This window comes from Protopterus annectens, chromosome 5.part1 (genome assembly GCF_019279795.1).
Source record: "Protopterus annectens isolate FY-2018-M chromosome 5.part1, PAN1.0, whole genome shotgun sequence".
Lineage (NCBI taxonomy): Eukaryota > Metazoa > Chordata > Ceratodontiformes > Protopteridae > Protopterus > Protopterus annectens.
The window spans coordinates 748395589-748414573 of NC_056736.1; the positions used below are offsets into that span (position 1 = coordinate 748395589).

Genomic DNA, 18985 nt, shown 5'->3' on the forward strand with positions numbered 1-18985 from the left:
GTAGTTTGAAGTTTGCTTTGGAAAGGTTTTTGACTATTTTTTTTGACTGGGGGAGGTGGAGGGGTGAAGATGTCCAGGGTTTATCAGTTTGTGGTCGGATCTGACCAAGGAGGGAGTGATAATGGGTGTGGCACAGTGGGCGCCCATATTTGTGATGATTAAATCCAATATGTTGTCCCCTCTAGTGGGAGAACATACTAGTTGTATAACAACATTATAAGCAATTTCAGGATCAGTCCAGACAATCATTCTCTAGAGGAAAAAAAAACACAACAGCCTGATGTGTGCATAACATCAGCACCTCACAACAGCCTGATGTGTGCATAACATCAGCACCTCACAACAGCCTGATGTGTGCATAACATCAGCACCTCACAACAGCCTGATGTGTGCATAACATCAGCACCTCACAACAGCCCGATGTGTGCATAACATCAGCACCTCACAACAGCCCGATGTGTGCATAACATCAGCACCTCACAACAGCCCGATGTGTGCATAACATCAGCACTTCACAACAGCCCGATGTGTGCATAACATCAGCACCTCACAACAGCCCGATGTGTGCATAACATCAGCACTTCACAACAGACCGATGTGTGCATAACATCAGCACTTCACAACAGACCGATGTAGATGTAGAACAGACTTCACACAGACCGATGTGTGCATAACATCAGCCTTCACCAACAACTGATGAACAGCTCGCACTTCACAACAGAACGATGCACTCACAAACACTTTACACAGTGTGATAAATCAGCACTTCACAACACAGTGATGTGTGTATCAGCAGCTCACATCACACATGTGTGTGTAGTAACATCAGCACTCCTGATGTGTGCATAACATCAGCACTTCACAACAGACTGATGTGTGTATAACATCAGCACTTCACAACAGACTGATGTGTGCATAACATCAGCACTTCACAACAGACTGATGTGTGTATAACACATCATTACTATTGTTACTTCTCTTTCCTAACAGCATTTAAAATGTCATCAACAGTTACATGCTACTTTTTCTGCTGTGCTCATTCATCCACCCATCCATCCAGAACTCCCCTTTTCTGCACATGGGGTAGTACACTGAACAAAAATGAACCATTTGCAGGAAAATCCCAGGTGAACAATATCAAATAAGAAATGAACAAAACATTTACAGATGTAAGAATATGCTAGAACATTTTACAATGTGAAAACATAAATGGAAAAAATAGAATTATGCTTAGCACAGCTTTACGGATTAGATGTAGCCATGATGGCTTACGCTACAAGGTAACAACATATAGGTTCATAGGTAGGTACTAGGCTATCGGCCCAAGGGCCTACGCAAGCCTAGCCAACAAGGTTCCCTGGCTTACGCCACACAAGCAAGTTATTTCCTCGGGGTGTATTTCCTATTTCCCATCCACCCATCAAGACTTTTCTTGAAGAGTGCTAATGAAGACCTTTGCTTGACATAAATGGGTAGCCTGTTCCAGAGTATGGGAAGTCTCTGGGATAGGAATCTATCCCTCCAGCATGTCCTGTTTATTGTGGTGACAAGGTTTAGGTCCCTAGAGCGTGTAGCTCTGAGGGATTGGGATTTCTTTAGGTGTAGCATGTCCAACAGCTCTGGGTTTGACATAGCTTTATATGTTAGGCAGAGATCACCTCTGAGTAGGCGATATGCTACGGAGTAAAGCTGGAGTTTTTTGAAGCGGTCAGTGTAGGGCATTTGTTCGAGTACAGTAATCCTCTTTATGAGGTACTACTGTGGCCTTTCCAGCTGCTGCAGATGTCTTGTGAGGTACATTCCAAAAGGGGCGTTGTACTCTATAATGGGTCTAATGATTGATGAGCAAAGGGTAACGATTTCCTGGATGAACCGTTTATCTATCTAATCTGATGGGCAAAAGGTAACCATGACCTCTTTTTCCTGGATGAGAACCCGCTTATGATGAGGTGTGCCACGAGAAGGACTTCCTGACTACTGTATGATGTGACTATCAAAGGAGAGACTACTGTCTACCTGGGTCCCAAGGTCTCTTATCACGCATTCGGTGTTAAGTAGATTGCTGCCTATGTGGTAGTTCATGGGTACAGAGTTCTTACCAAAGGGATGACACTGCACTTTTTGGCATTGAGCTTGAGGCCATGGCTCTGACACCAGGCATCTGTCTCAGAGAGGCCCTTCTGTAGGATGTTCACATCATTTGGGGACTTGACTATGGCTCCTAGTTTGCAGTCATCTGCGAACTTTGTTAGCCAGAGGCCTTCTGTGTTAGCCTGTGCTTCAGAGAAGTAAATACCAAACAGGAGCAGTCCCAGGACGGAACCCTGTGGTACTCCACTTGTCACTGGTTTGAGGTCAGATTTGGAGTCTGCAACTTTTACAGTGTGGGTTCTGTCAGTGAGCCAGTTGGCAACCCATCTTGTGACGTAGGGATTTATGCCTAGTTTATTGAGTTTAGCTATAATTCCAGAATGGGGGATGGTGTCGAAAGCCTTGGCGAGGTCAAGATAGGCTGTGCGAACCACTTTACCCTCATCTACGGCTTTGGTGACTGCCTCAAAGAAGTCGATCAGGTTCAGGAGGCATGATCTGCCTTTCACAAACCCGAACTGGGTGGGATACAGAGTTTGGAGGTTACCAATGTCTTTATTTATGAGTTCCATGATGATACGTTCCATGGCTTTGCAGACCAGGCTCATCAGGCTAATAGGTCTATAGTTCCCTGGATCAGTGGTGGCTCCCCCTTTGTGGAGTGGGATAACTGTTGCTGTGCGCCATTCAGTGGGCACAAAGCCTGATGCGAGGCTATTATTGAACATGGTGCTTAAGTGGGGAGCCAGTTCATTCTGAAGTTCGTGTAAAACGCAGCCTGGGATGTTGTCTGGTCCCATGGATGCTCTGTTTTTGGCTTTAGAGAGTGCAGCTTTCACCTGCGTAGTTGTGATTACAGGGACTCTACATTCTTCCTGCATAGATATGGGCCCTTTAGGGGGTGAGAGGGGGGTAAAGTTAGCACTGAACCCATCTGCCAGGATGTTGGCAATATCAGTTGGTTCTGTAATTTTCATGCCTTTGTGCTGTAACTCCGAGCAGATCTGGGTGTTGCCATTGAGATTCTTGACATAGCTATAGAATGCTTTGTGGTTGCCCTTGGAATTAGTGGCAATTGTATTTTTTTAGCTAGCTTTGGAGGATCTTATAAGGGATCTCAGCTTCTTACTGAGGCTGACCATGGAGCTCCTCCACTCATAGGATTTTACTCTCTTTTGCAACAGTTTCTTCCTTCTGTTGTACAGTTTGTATATGGCAGGGGATCACCAGATTGGCTTCCTTTTTTTGGAGGATAGCGTCTTGGTTCTGTTTGGGATAGCACGATCCATGCACTCGTGTAGGTGCTTATAGAGTGCATTTGTGTAAGATTCAGCAGTTGTAACTGTATTGTCCATCTGCATGGGTGTCATGAAGTTCACTACTTCTGTCTTAAGAAGCATGAAGTTGGCTTTGGAGAAATTTCTTACTGTGGTTTCCTTAATGAGGGGTGGGGATGGGATGTGGATATCAAGGGTGATTAGCTTATGGTCGGATCGGACCAACGAGGTGTTGACTTCAGGTGTGGAACACCGGTCACTCATGTTGGTAATGACTAGGTCTAGGATATTGTTGCCCCTGGTGGGGGTGTGGATAAGTTGATCCAGGGGATTGGAGTTTATGAATTCCAGAAAGCGTTGCGCTAAGGAGTTATTACAGGAGTAGTTTTCCCAGTTAATGGTGGGGTAGTTGAAGTCGCCCATTATTAGGGTGTTTGGTTGAACCCTAATATTTTCCAGTACATCAAGAAAAGAGGAGTGGGAATCCTGGGGCATGGTGGGGGATCTGTAGCAAGCTGCAATTTGGATTGCAGTTTTGCCAAGAGTTAGTTGCACTTGGATAACCTCGGATGCATTATGCTGAGCAACTAGCCTGGAGGTGTGGATATCCTTAATAAATATGGACACACACCCCCCTTGCTGTTTCGGTCCAGGATAGATGGCCGAAAAGTGTGGTATGAGTTATAGCCTGGTAGTGCAGGGGTGCTCTCTGGAGCCTTGAACCAGGTCTCAGTCACTGCACAGATATCGATGTTCTCCATTTTAAGGAGTGCCTCGAGTGACTGCATTTTGAAATTTAGACTTTTAGCATTGAGTAGCATTACCCTCAGTTTTTGTTTGCCTGTTCCTGTTATGGTGGTGAATTTGTTACTTGAACCCTGCCTAAAAAAGGCACTATAGGGGCAGCAAGAGCCTTAGCCAGTATCCCGAATCCTAGCGGTGGCAGGTGCAGGGCATCTGTGGCAAAGCAGCATGGTCTGTCGACCATGTCATCCCAAGCAGACAGATACTGAATCCCCTTTGAATGACACCAGAAGCTTAGCCAATTGTTAAACTCAATCATTTTGTCCTTGTACTGCGGTATCATTCTGGGCAATGGCAGAATGCTACTCAGTGCTAGGGTCATCCCTGCCTGGGCTACAAGATCTCAGAGCTCTTCCATGTCGCTTTTCATGTAGTCCAGTGAGGTACGTCTCGGGTTATTCACACCAACATGGACAATGACAGAGTCATATTTGTACTTGTTGTGGAGTGACCTGAGTGCGTGGGTTATGTGGCGGATCCTGGCACCCGACAGGCAGCGGACAGTAACCTTCTCCTTGTTTGGCCTGGTGAGTGGGACATCGGTGTGCGTTGGGTATGTTGTTTTGCCTTATTGGCTGTGTTTGAGTGGCACACTGAATCTGTGGGCTATGTGTCATATGGGTTGTGTTGGGGGATGGAGGTTGCTTGTGTTTCTGCCTTGGAGGTCTCTGTTGCTTAGGCAGGTTATTATTGAGAGCCTCCGCGAATGTTTTTGAGTTTCTATGTGTGGATTTTGGTGGTGTAGACGTAGTGAGACTATGTGATGAGTGTGGTGAGTACAATGCCCCTTTTGGGATGTACCTTACCAGACACCTGCAGCAACTGGAAAGACCCCAAAAGTACCTCCGGGAAAGGGTAAACCCAATTTGCCCTTCTATGTAGCCAAGATGTTGGCAAAGTCAGAAGGGTCAGTGTATTTTGTTCTATTTTGTACTAGCTCAGAACAGACCTGAGTGTTGCCATTTAGGTTTTTGACGTAGCCATAGAAGGCCTTATGGTTATCCTTGGCAACTTTCTTTTCAAAATTAGCTTTAGTTGACTTGAGGAGGGCCCTCAATTTCTTACTAATGCTGATCAGGGATGATTTTTCTATTTGAGATTTGGCCTTTTTTTTGTATAAGTCTCCTCCTTTTATTGTAGTCTGCTTATGGCCGGGGTCCACCAGACTGGTTTCTTCTTGCTTGAGGAAGGAGTCCTGGTTTTATTTGGGAGAGCACGGTCCATGCAATCCTGAAGATGCATATAGAGTGCCTTGGTGTAGGATTTCGCATCCTGGATATCATTATCCTTCTGTAAGGGAATAGTGAAGCTTTCCACTTCGGATGCAAGTAGTTTGAAGTTTGCTTTGGAAAGGTTTTGGACTATGTTTTTTTGACTGGGGGAGGTGGAGGGGTGAAGATGTCCAGGGTTTATCAGTTTGTGGTCGGATCTGACCAAGGAGGGAGTGATAATGGGTGTGATACAGTGGGCGCCCATATTTGTGATGATTAAATCCAATATGTTGTCCCCTCTAGTGGGAGAACATACTAGTTGTATAACAACATTATAAGCAATTTCAGGATCAGTCCAGACAATCATTCTCTAGAGGAAAAAAAAACACAACAGCCCGATGTGTGCATAACATCAGCACCTCACAACAGCCCGATGTGTGCATAACATCAGCACCTCACAACAGCCCGATGTGTGCATAACATCAGCACCTCACAACAGCCCGATGTGTGCATAACATCAGCACCTCACAACAGCCCGATGTGTGCATAACATCAGCACCTCACAACAGCCCGATGTGTGCATAACATCAGCACCTCACAACAGCCCGATGTGTGCATAACATCAGCACCTCACAACAGCCCGATGTGTGCATAACATCAGCACCTCACAACAGCCCGATGTGTGCATAACATCAGCACCTCACAACAGCCCGATGTGTGCATAACATCAGCACTTCACAACAGCCTGATGTGTGTATAACATCAGCACTTCACAACACACTGATGTGTGTATAACATCAGCACTTCACAACAGCCTGATGTGTGCATAACATCAGCACTTCACAACAGACTGATGTGTGTATAACACATCATTACTATTGTTACTTCTCTTTCCTAACAGCATTTAAAATGTCATCAACAGTTACATGCTACTTTTTCTGCTGTGCTCATTCATCCACCCATCCATCCAGAACTCCCCTTTTCTGCACATGGGGTAGTACACTGAACAAAAATGAACCATTTGCAGGAAAATCCCAGGTGAACAATATCAAATAAGAAATGAACAAAACATTTACAGATGTAAGAATATGCTAGAACATTTTACAATGTGAAAACATAAATGGAAAAAATAGAATTATGCTTAGCACAGCTTTACGGATTAGATGTAGCCATGATGGCTTACGCTACAAGGTAACAACATATAGGTTCATAGGTAGGTACTAGGCTATCGGCCCAAGGGCCTACGCAAGCCTAGCCAACAAGGTTCCCTGGCTTACGCCACACAAGCAAGTTATTTCCTCGGGGTGTATTTCCTATTTCCCATCCACCCATCAAGACTTTTCTTGAAGAGTGCTAATGAAGACCTTTGCTTGACATAAATGGGTAGCCTGTTCCAGAGTATGGGAAGTCTCTGGGATAGGAATCTATCCCTCCAGCATGTCCTGTTTATTGTGGTGACAAGGTTTAGGTCCCTAGAGCGTGTAGCTCTGAGGGATTGGGATTTCTTTAGGTGTAGCATGTCCAACAGCTCTGGGTTTGACATAGCTTTATATGTTAGGCAGAGATCACCTCTGAGTAGGCGATATGCTACGGAGTAAAGCTGGAGTTTTTTGAAGCGGTCAGTGTAGGGCATTTGTTCGAGTACAGTAATCCTCTTTATGAGGTACTACTGTGGCCTTTCCAGCTGCTGCAGATGTCTTGTGAGGTACATTCCAAAAAGTACTCTATAATGGGTCTAATGATTGATGAGCAAAGGGTAACGATGACCTATTTTTTCCTGGATGAGAACCCGTTTATGATGAGGTGTGCCACGTAGAAGGACTTCCTGACTACTGTGGCGATGTGACTATCAAAGGAGAGACTACTGTCTACCTGGGTCCCAAGGTCTCTTATCACGCATTCGGTGTTAAGTAGATTGCTGCCTATGTGGTAGTTCATGGGTACAGAGTTTTTACCAAAGGGATGACACTGCACTTTTTGGCATTGAGCTTGAGGCCATGACTCTGACACCAGGCATCTGTCTCAGAGAGGCCCTTCTGTAGGATGTTCACATCATTTGGGGACTTGACTATGGCTCCTAGTTTGCAGTCATCTGCGAACTTTGTTAGCCAGAGGCCTTCTGTGTTAGCCTGTGCTTCAGAGAAGTAAATACCAAACAGGAGCAGTCCCAGGACGGAACCCTGTGGTACTCCACTTGTCACTGGTTTGAGGTCAGATTTGGAGTCTGCAACTTTTACAGTGTGGGTTCTGTCAGTGAGCCAGTTGGCAACCCATCTTGTGACGTAGGGATTTATGCCTAGTTTATTGAGTTTAGCTATAATTCCAGAATGGGGGATGGTGTCGAAAGCCTTGGCGAGGTCAAGATAGGCTGTGTGAACCACTTTACCCTCATCTACGGCTTTGGTGACTGCCTCAAAGAAGTCGATCAGGTTCAGGAGGCATGATCTGCCTTTCACAAACCCGAACTGGGTGGGATACAGAGTTTGGAGGTTACCAATGTCTTTATTTATGAGTTCCATGATGATACGTTCCATGGCTTTGCAGACCAGGCTCATCAGGCTAATAGGTCTATAGTTCCCGGGATCAGTGGTGGCTCCCCCTTTGTGGAGTGGGATAACTGTTGCTGTGCGCCATTCAGTGGGCACAAAGCCTGATGCGAGGCTATTATTGAACATGGTGCTTAAGTGGGGAGCCAGTTCATTCTGAAGTTCGTGTAAAATGCAGCCTGGGATGTTGTCTGGTCCCATGGATGCTCTGTTTTTGGCTTTAGAGAGTGCAGCTTTCACCTGCGTAGTTGTGATTACAGGGACTCTGCATTCTTCCTGTATAGATATGGGCCCTTTAGGGGGTGAGAGGGGGGTAAAGTTAGCACTGAACCCATCTGCCAGGATGCTGGCAATATCAGTTGGTTCTGTAATTTTCATGCCTTTGTGCTGTAACTCCGAGCAGATCTGGGTGTTGCCATTGAGATTCTTGACATAGCTATAGAATGCTTTGTGGTTGCCCTTGGAATTAGTGGCAATTGTATTTTCGTAGCTAGCTTTGGAGGATCTTATAAGGGATCTCAGCTTCTTACTGAGGCTGACCAGGGAGCTCCTCCACTCATGGGATTTTACTCTCTTTTGCAACAGTTTCTTCCTTCTGTTGTACAGTTTGTTTATGGCAGGGGATCACCAGATTGGCTTCCTTTTTTTGGAGGATAGCGTCTTAGTTCTGTTTGGGATAGCACGATCCATGCACTCGTGTAGGTGCTTATAGAGTGCATTTGTGTAGGATTCAGCAGTTGTAACTGTATTGTCCATCTGCATGGGTGTCATGAAGTTCACTACTTCTGTCTTAAGAAGCATGAAGTTGGCTTTGGAGAAATTTCTTACTGTGGTTTCCTTAATGAGGGGTGGGGATGGGATGTGGATATCAAGGGTGATTAGCTTATGGTCGGATCGACCAACGAGGTGTTGACTTCAGGTGTGGAACACCGTCACTCATGGTGGCAATGACTAGGGCTAGAATATTGTTGCGACTTGTGTGGGTGTGGATAAGTTGATCCAGGGGATTGGAGTTTATGAATTCCAGAAAGCGTTGCGCTAAGGAGTTATTACAGGAGTAGTTTTCCCAGTTAATGGTGGGGTAGTTGAAGTCGCCCATTATTAGGGTGTTTGGTTGAACCCTAATATTTTCCAGTACATCAAGAAAAGAGGAGTGGGAATCCTGGGGCATGGTGGGGGATCTGTAGCAAGCTGCAATTTGGATTGCAGTTTTGCCAAGAGTTAGTTGCACTTGGATAACCTCGGATGCATTATGCTGAGCAACTAGCCTGGAGGTGTGGATATCCTTAATAAATATGGACACACACCCCCCCTTGGTGTTTCGGTCCAGGATAGATTGCCGAAAAGTGTGGTATGAGTTATTGCCTGGTAGTGCAGGGGTGCTCTCTGGAGCCTTGAACCAGGTCTCAGTCACTGCACAGATATCGATGTTCTCCATTTTAAGGAGTGCCTCGAGTGACTGCATTTTGAAATTTAGACTTTTAGCATTGAGTAGCATTACCCTCAGTTTTTGTTTGCCTGTTCCTGTTATGGTGGTGAATTTGTTACTTGAACCCTGCCTAAAAAAGGCACTATAGGGGCAGCAAGAGCCTTAGCCAGTATCCGGAATCCTAGCGGTGACAGGTGCAGGCCATCTGTGGCAAAGCACCATGGTCTGTCGACCATGTCATCCTAAGCAGACAGATACTGAATCCCCTTTGAATGACACCAGAAGCTTAGCCAATTGTTAAACTCAATCATTTTGTCCTTGTACTGCGGTATCATTCTGGGCAATGGCAGAATGCTACTCAGGGCTAGGGTCATCCCTGCCTGGGCTACAAGATCGCAGAGCTCTTTCATGTCGCTTTTCATGTAGTCCAGGGAGGTACGTCTCAGGTTATTCACACCAACATGAACAATGACAGAGTCATATTTGTACTTGTTGTGGAGTGACCTGAGTGCGTGGGTTATGTGGCGGATCCTGGCACCCGACAGGCAGCGGACAGTAACCTTCTCCTTGTTTAGCCTGGTGAGTGGGACAGCAGTGTGCATTGGGTATGTTGTTTTGCCTTATTGGCTGTGTTTGAGTGGCACACTGAATCTGTGGGCTATGTGTCATATGGGTTGTGTTGGGGGATGGAGGTTGCTTGTGTTTCTGCCTTGGAGGTCTCTGTTGCTTAGGCAGGTTATTATTGAGAGCCTCCGCGAATGTTTTTGAGTTTCTATGTGTGGATTTTGGTGGTGTAGACGTAGTGAGACTATGTGATGAGTGTGGTGAGTACAATGCCCCTTTTGGGATGTACCTTACCAGACACCTGCAGCAACTGGAAAGACCTCAAAAGTACCTCACCAAGGGGATCAAAGGGCTCAAACAGATGCCATATGCTGCCTGGTTAAAGAAACTCCAGTTCTACTCAGTGGCATACCGCGTGCTCAGAGGCGATCTGTGCTTGACGTATAAAGCCATGTCCAACCCGGAATTAATGGACATGCTGCACCTCAGAAAATCCAAATCCCATCGAGCTACTCGCTCGAGAGACTTGAACCTCAGCACTGAAATAAATAGGACATGCTGGAGGGACAGATTCATAACCCAGAGGCTCCCTTCACTCTGGAATAAAATCCCAGTCCAGGTTAGGCAGAGTTCCTCACTGACTCTCTTCAAGAGAAATCTTGATGAGTAGATGGGAGATCGTAGGTTTACCCCGGGTATCACTTCTGTGTCACTGTTAGAGGCACAGTATACTAACCTCGAAAAAGGGCATAGCAAAATTCATTTAAAATGGGTGGTGAAAGCCAAATACACTCTGGCTAGGCACAGTATACTAACCTCGAAAAAGGGCATAGCAAAATTCATTTAAAATGGGTGGCGAAAGCCAAACACATTCTGGCTAGGCTTATAAATGCCCTAGGGCAGATAGCCTAGTATGAGCCTATGAACCTATGGTGTGGTGCAAATGTTTACCTTCTCCTCATGACTGTCAGGTTCAGTCTTGGTTGGTGAGAGCTTTACCTCCAGTTTGGCTAGATAAGTGCAGCTCTCACAGGTTGTAGTGTTGGGTGGTAGGAGTAGAGGGTTGTCTGTGTACATGAGGCAATTTCTACATTGCCTCAAGATGCCCAGATTCATCAGATAGACAGGGGAGAACACTGGGAGCTGACCCTTGGACATGCCTGAATAAAAAACTATTTTCCTCTAGATAAGTGAGGAAAGGGAGTACAAGAGCTGTTTTTCTCAACGCCAGTGAGAAAAGTAAGTACAAAAACTGTTTTCCTTTAGGTAATGAGGAAGATTGAGTGATATAGTAATTAGTAGCTTATTTAGTGCCTAGTATGAGCCTATGAACCTATGGTGTGGTGCAAATGTTTACCTTCTCCTCATGACTGTCAGGTTCAGTCTTGGTTGGTGAGAGCTTTACCTCCAGTTTGGCTAGATAAGTGCATCTCTCACAGGTTGTAGTGTTGGGTGGTAGGAGGAGAGGGTTGTCTGTGTACATGAGGCAATTTCTACATTGCCTCAAGATGCCCAGATTCATCAGATAGACAGGGGAGAACACTGGGAGCTGACCCTTGGACATGCCTGAATAAAAGCTATTTTCCTCTAGATAAGTGAGGAAAGTGAGTACAAGAGCTGTTTTTCTCAACGCCAGTGAGAAAAGTAAGTACAAAAACTGTTTTCCTTTAGGTAATGAGGAAGATTGAGTGATATAGTAATTAGTAGCTTATTTAGTGCTTACAAGTTCTGAACAAGTGCTGAGTATGAATAAGCAACTTTAAGTGTTAAAACTAAGAATCTGTATCTGCACTAGACAAGTTACAGGACAGAAACAAGTGCAAATGCAGGCTTTCAAATCAGAAAGTTGAGAGAGATGGAAGACTGCCCAAACGGCCAATAATTACAAATTCTGGACCAGAACCACTCCTTATGTGGTAGACAGGTTACCTAATACTTACCACTCCCACTGATAAGCTAGAAGGCTTCCCTCCAACACAGAAAGGCTTGGAGGCTCAGAAGCTTACAAACAGTCCTGGATACAGCAAATCTGTATCTGGAACACTAGTTACAGGAAAGGTAGGAAACAGGCTTACAGTTTGTTTTGTTTTTTTTTTGTTTTTTTTTTTTTTATTACAGAAAAGTAGCAAAAACGGTAGTAAAAACAAGTCACATGCAGTGCAAGCTAGCACACTTGATTATGTAGCAATATTAGACTACACACAGTTTGAAAACCGCAATTAAATTAAAAAGGACTAAAAGCAAGTGCAGAAAGGGTTGATTAGGTAGAATGCAGTAAAGAGACGGGACTGGGGGAGTGTCCTAGATCAAATCTACAGTGGGGCAGGCACTGCAAAAGCCACCAAATTTAAACTACAAACCAAAAACAGGGAGGGTGGGGAAGACAGTTTCAGCAGAGATTTGAGCAACCACTAACAGTATAAACTATAAAACCAAACAAATATACTCAGCTCTGTATATTTGCAGATCAGACTCTCAGAACAGTGAGACAACAGATATCTAAGCAACAATTAAACTCTATAATAAAGAACATCTATACTCAGCTCTGTATATTTGCAGATAGTTTTGTAAGGCTGTCTCTCAGAACACAGGTTCCAATTTAAATGCAGGCTGTTATTAACAGGTCAAATTAAGGGAACCTTGAGTTAGGTAACACACAAGCTATAAAAACAGTTATATCAGCTGAAGACAATGCAGAAAATGGGGGTGGGAAGACAGCTTCAGCAGAGATTTGAGCAACCACTAATAGTATAAACTATAAAACCAAACAAATATACTTAGCTTTGTGTATTTGCAGATCAGACTCTCAGAACAGTGAGACAACAGATATCTAAGCAACAAATAAACTCTATAATAAAGAAAACTATACTCAGCTCTGTATATTTGCAGACAGTCTTGTAAAAGAGATATGAAAACATTAGAAGAGGCAAATGAGAATAGTTGCAGGAAAGGATACCACTGGGGTGACGACAGAGAAAAGGTGAGAGAGGCATGCAGTGGTAAGAGGAGTAGAAAGGAAGAAAAAGTATGAGAGATATGCAAACAGAAGTGGTAAGCAAGATATTTATTTTACATTTGTTGACCGGGTTAGTCTGGCTGGGAAGAGGCCCTTTTTCAGCAATAACCCAGGGAGAAAAGCTCCATTAGAGTACAAAAATAGCAGTGTAGTGTACAGATTACACATCATATTCTAACAGAGTAAGCAGAAAACTACTTACAATATTTACATTACAGTCAAGATTAAACAGTAGTTTTGCAGTAAGGCTTTAGAGAGCTCTCCAATGTGGTACGAGTCAGTTAGCTTTGGTGAGAGTTAGGCAGTGGTATTCATTACTGGGGGAGTTAGTAATGAGCCAGCAAATTTAATAGTGATCATCATCTAGTGCCAATGAGAACATTTGTAAGGATACTAGAAGCCCATGTTTGCTACTGAGAATTTAGGTCATTGCTAGGATTTTTCTCTTCAATTGTCCAAAGTGACAGGCTTAGTATCAAATAATGTCCTAAAATCCTAGGGCATTTGCCATGTATACCTCAAAATCCAAAGAAAACTGGTACTGCGATACTCATGTAACATAACCTGGCAGGCAGAGTGCTAATTAAGTAACGTAAGATCTGCATCTCAGCCAAAGCATGACAGCATAAGCAAGACTGTAATCCGAAGCAACACTTAAGCATAAATTTCATGTGATTCCCTAAACCTGACATCTGCTGAAAAGGGTGGTTTGTACAGTGTGTCTATATGTTATACTACAAGAAAAACTATGATGGTTACTTTCTGCAAACACCTGTACTTTCAAAATAACAAGCACCAGCGCCTTTTATTCTGTTTACCTTTCTTTTTCTTTAGTCCCTGTTTGTTGGGTTTAGACTTCCTTGCCTTCATCGCAGGACCTTATTAAATACTTTAGTGCCAATACTGAAACAACTTCGGGGTGCAGAAGGTAGGATATCCCCATAGCAGACTTCACAGTTTCCCATTCACTTACGCATCACTCAGTATCACAGCAACAAACTGTACCGGGACTACAGCAACACTTCCGGTCTGTGCGATTCAATCCCGCCGCCAATAGCTGGCCTGCCGCTGCACTCGCCCCAGAGCACGCTGGGAGGAATGTGACGTTTGGGCTAGAAATGGCAATTGTGGACGTTTTGTTTAGCGTGTCTTCTGCAGGTGTATTTTTCTGTGCGGTGTATATTGACATTAGTAGTGAATTCATTAACCCACCAAGTTATTCTCCAAAGTAAATGATTGGGTTTTTGGACTTTCCCATTGTTTGTGGCTCAAAGGTTCGTTTTTAGGCTCCAGTTTTTTTGTGGTAACATATGATACAGTTATGTCTAATATATCTCTCAATTAATCAAAGACAAATCTGAACAGAATTAGGGGTGCTGTTAAAATATTACCATTAAACTGGGACATAGAATAAGAGATTGTGAATTAATATACATTTTCTGAAGTAAAAGATGCGTATTTATTGCCATTATTTATTAACTATAATTCACTACCTTTTTATAAAATTCAGTTGTTTAGGAGGGACTAAGAGGGACAAAGATACAATCTGATAAAAATCTGGGACAGTTGAGAGATATAATCCGAAGGTGTAATTACATTATTAAAAACTGAGAAGAGTGTTAGTCTCAACCCCCCCAACCTCTTAGAGCAAGCGATCTGGCCAAAGGCCCCAAAATAGGGACACATTTTAAATGCTCGTACAAACATAGAAAGTTGATAGATTAATAGATTGTGCATTAGCATGAATTTCTTGAAGGGATGATACCTGAAAATTAAATTTCTCTCATTATTTTCTAACTAAAACTTTTAATGCTTTACCAGTAATTTACCAGAAAAACAGACCAAACAAAATGAGACAAAAATCTGGACATTCTGCGAAAATCTGTACAATTGGGTATGGTTATGTCCCAGTAAAATGGAGGTGAGGCTCACAAACATGGTAACTGTTGCTTAACATTAAAAAAAACCCCATCAAATTCTGTGGTTCTAGACAGCATACTCAGTAGTTTCCTATACAGATTAAAAAAAATATACTTGTAGAGACACTAAGAAAACCTGACGTAACACCAGTCAGTCATGGTAAAGAAGATGTTAACATGTGGATCCTTCCTTTGATCTATGACAACAGGCTTTAATCGTACCAGGTCAAAAAAATAAATAAAATTTGTGGGAGGGTCCACATCATGTACTAATTAGAAACTGGACCTCACTAATCCATTAGCATAGCCCTCAAAATGTTATGGCAATAACATAGTTTGACAGTTGCTGCTGTAACTTTCTGGCAGGTATTTCGGTTAATTCTGTTTGCAAGTGGGATTGTTGTTTCTCTAACACCCCCCTTAAAACAAATGGGGTTAAGGTAATTTCCCTGTACAAACAAAACAATCTGTGTGTTGTTTCCCCTACAAAAAATAAATCATATGTTGCACTTATAGCAATTAAAGTGTACATTAGATGTTGTGTAACAGCATCACCTGTTATTCTGGGCCCACAATTACATCAAGTCCCATGTTTTGCATAATCACCCACATCAAATCCAGACAATTTCAAAACCATCTACATGACCAGAATTCTGTATAAAAGAATGAAGAGAGAGTCTAAAATGAATTTACTTCTGTCTGATATAAGTTAGGATTGCAATAAATGGTCCTATCATAAAAAGGCATCATCATTAAAGCTTTATGGACAATAACAGCAATTTAAACTTTAATCTATGTGCATACAAGGAAACTAACATTATCCCACTACCTAAGAAAACCACTCCCTCCAGCCCTAGTGACTACAGACCAGTCGCTCTGATATACATTGTTATGAAATGTTTTGAGCAGCTCATCAAAAAGCATCTTTCGTCATGCCTGCCTCCTGATTTTGACCCTCTGCAATTTCTGTACAGAGCTAACCAATCTATGGCTGATGCCATATCAGTAGCACTACACATCTCCCTTGAGTATTTACAGGGCAAAGACAACTATGTGAGAATGCTGTTAGACCAGCTCTGCATTTAATACTGTGGTACCAATGCAGCTGATAGAAAAACTGGCACATTTAGGAATTAGTAAACATCTCTGTAATTGGATCCTGCACTTCCTGGTTGAAAGACCACAGAGGGTGTGTTCGGGTAAGAACAAATCAAAGTACATAACAATTAACACCGGGGTTCCACAGGGATGTGTTCTCAGTCCACTTTTATTCACCATCCTGAACCACAACTGCTATGCTAAACACAAGTCCAACCGTATCATCAAGTTTGCTAATGACACCACAGTCATGGGACTCATCACAAAGGAGGATGAAAGGGCATACAGAGAGGAGGTGGCATCTCTGATCAACTGGTGCAAGGAGAACAACAAATTAACCTGAATGTAAGCAAAATCAAGCAGATTATCACTGACTTCAGGAAAAGGACAACAAACCAACCAGCTCTCAGAATCAATGGTGAGAGTGTGAAGAGGGTTAAGAATAAGAAATTCCTGGGTGTACACATAACAGAGGAGCTCTTGTGGTCGGAGGAAACACCAGCCAACTGGTCAAGAAAGTGCACCAATGCTTCCATTTTTAAAGAAAGCCAAAAAAAGCTAAGCTTCCTCATAATCTCTCCACCTTCTATAGAGGTGCAATAGAAATCCTCACCTGCACCTTCACAGTGTGGTTTGGAAGCTGCACAGTTACAGAAAGGAAGGCGCTACAAAGAGTGGTGAGGGTTGCAGAGAAGGTAACAGGTTCCAGTCTTCCATCGATACATCTTTATTCTACAAGAAGCATCCAAAAGACCACCAAAATAATGCAGAGCACACATTTTGCGCATAGACTGTTTAAGCTTCTGGCATCAGGCAAGAGATATCGCAGCATCTGCTGCAAGACTACAAGATTCAATAACAGTTTCTATCCTACAATGATTAGAGTTCTGAACTCAGGCACTAGTCCCAGGGGTCTGGACACATAATAAGTTAATTTTTATTTATTTGTGCAGTATATACTTACATATATTCCAAGACAAGCCCTGGATTTTAACCCTCTGCTCCTAGACCACTCAAACTCAACATCTGAGAGATGCAACTATATTAAGAACCTTGAATCCATGCTCTCTCACACACCAGTCAGTACATATGACAATGATTGGGTCATCAATGTGCACACCTCACCTCCTACTCCACCCAAACCCAGATCCCACATGCCTACATATGTGGAGTTCCTCACCAGAAACATACCTAAACACCAAAGACCACCCAAACACAAACATAAGCACGCTACACATAATATTTCCTCTGCAGAACACAATACACATAATAGCTCACATACCAGTGTCTCACCTGTCAAGCCCTTAAGGCAAAACATAAAACCAAACATATCAGTTGTAGGCGATTCCATCATGAGACACACAGATGTCCCTCTCACCAGGCTGGATAAGGAGAAGGTCACAGTCAGCTGTCTGTCAGGTGCCAGGATCTACCATATCACACACTCACTCAAGTCTTTCAACAGCAGGTACTGTTATGAGTCTGTCATAGCCACGTTGGTGTGAAAGACTTGAAACATACCTCTCTAGACTATATGAAGAGAGACATGATTGAGCTGTCAGATTGTGTCAGGCTGGTATGCCCCTAGATGTAAGCAGCATTTTACTTTCACCTAGGATGATGCCTCAGTACAAACAGAAAATTATTGACTTCAATAATTGGTTTAGTTTGTGGTGTAATTCCAAGGGGATATACAATCTGTCAGCCTGGGATGCCATGATCAACAGACCTTGATGCTTTGCCAGAGAAGGTCTTCATCTATCTCCCCTGGGATTTCAGTTACTGGCCAAGGGTCTTGCCACCCCCATAGTGCCTTTTTTGACAGTGTCTCAAGGACAAAATTCCCGATGTAAGAACTCCATCTAAGAACAACCTCAAGGTTTTGCTGCTAAATGCTAGGAGTCATAGCATTAAATTGCATTCACTGGAAGCGGTCCTCACCTTGGAAGACATAGACATTTGTGCAGTCATGGAGACCTGGTTCAAGGCTGTGGAGAACACTCTAGCCATATCATAGGATCATCGGAGGTTACTAGACTAATGGCCCTGAGGCCCTTACAAGCCTAGCCAAGAGTTTATCCCCCAAAAAAGAAACCTCAGTCAGCAGCTGTCACCCCTGTCAATGAGGGACACAGATGGAACCCCTGGGCCAAATTTGTGGTTTCCCATCCACTCATCAAGGTTGCACTTGAAGAGGGTCAGCAAGGTACTCTGTTTGACGTGCATGGGAAGTTTATTCCAGAGACGGGGCAGCCTCTGGAGACAAATCTGTCTCTCCAGCAGGTTTTGTTGATGTTGCATATTAGATTTAGGCCTTTCAAGTAGGTAATGCACAAGCAGTTAGACTTATGGATATGGAACATCTCAAGTAGGGCAGGGTCCGAAATTGTGTTGTAGGCAAGAAAGACACAGATCACCTCTGAGCAATTTGTACAATGCCGAGTAGAGTGATAGTGATTTGAGCCTGTCCACATAGGACTGGTGTTGGAGGCCATGGATTCTCTTTGTGAGGTATTTCTGTGGCCTTTCCAGTTGGTCCAGGTGTTTTATAGGCCTAATAAGGGAGGAGTACAGAGAGGTAATAACCTCCTTTTTTCTGGATGCAATCCCTCTACTTATGAGATGAACCAAGTAAAAGGCTTTTCTGACAACTGCCACCACATGATGATAGAATGTGAGATTGTTCTCAACCTGAGTACCCAGATGTCTCACCACAGGTTGTGTTCTTAGGGGGTTGCCACTGATGTAGTAATCAGTAAGGACCATGTTTTTGCCGAATGGTATGATAATACTTTTTTTTTTGCATTTAACTTAAGGCCATGACTTTGACACCAGTCATTTGCTGCTGTGAGACTCTCTTGCAGTATGTTAACATCATTTGGGGAGTCAATGACAGTACCCAACTTACAGTCATCCACAAACTTTGTCAGTCACAGGCCTTTTGTCTTTGCCTGGACCTCTGAGAAGTAGATGACAAACAGTAGGGTCCCAGGACAGATTCCTGGGTAACACCACTAGTGACAGGTCTGC

General features: G+C 43.5%; 1 protein-coding gene across 1 annotated transcript in view; it reads right to left on the reverse strand.

The window, feature by feature from the left end:
- C2CD3 (C2 domain containing 3 centriole elongation regulator) overlaps nt 1–13961 on the reverse strand; it is a 2415762-nt gene extending 2401801 nt beyond the window's left edge. Inside the window, exon 1 of the mRNA XM_044072855.1 lies at nt 13757–13961. Within this exon, the coding sequence (XP_043928790.1) occupies nt 13757–13808 (52 nt within the window). The 5' untranslated portion in view covers nt 13809–13961. The remainder of the gene's footprint in view (nt 1–13756) is intronic.
- Nucleotides 13962–18985: the final 5024 nt, after the last annotated feature.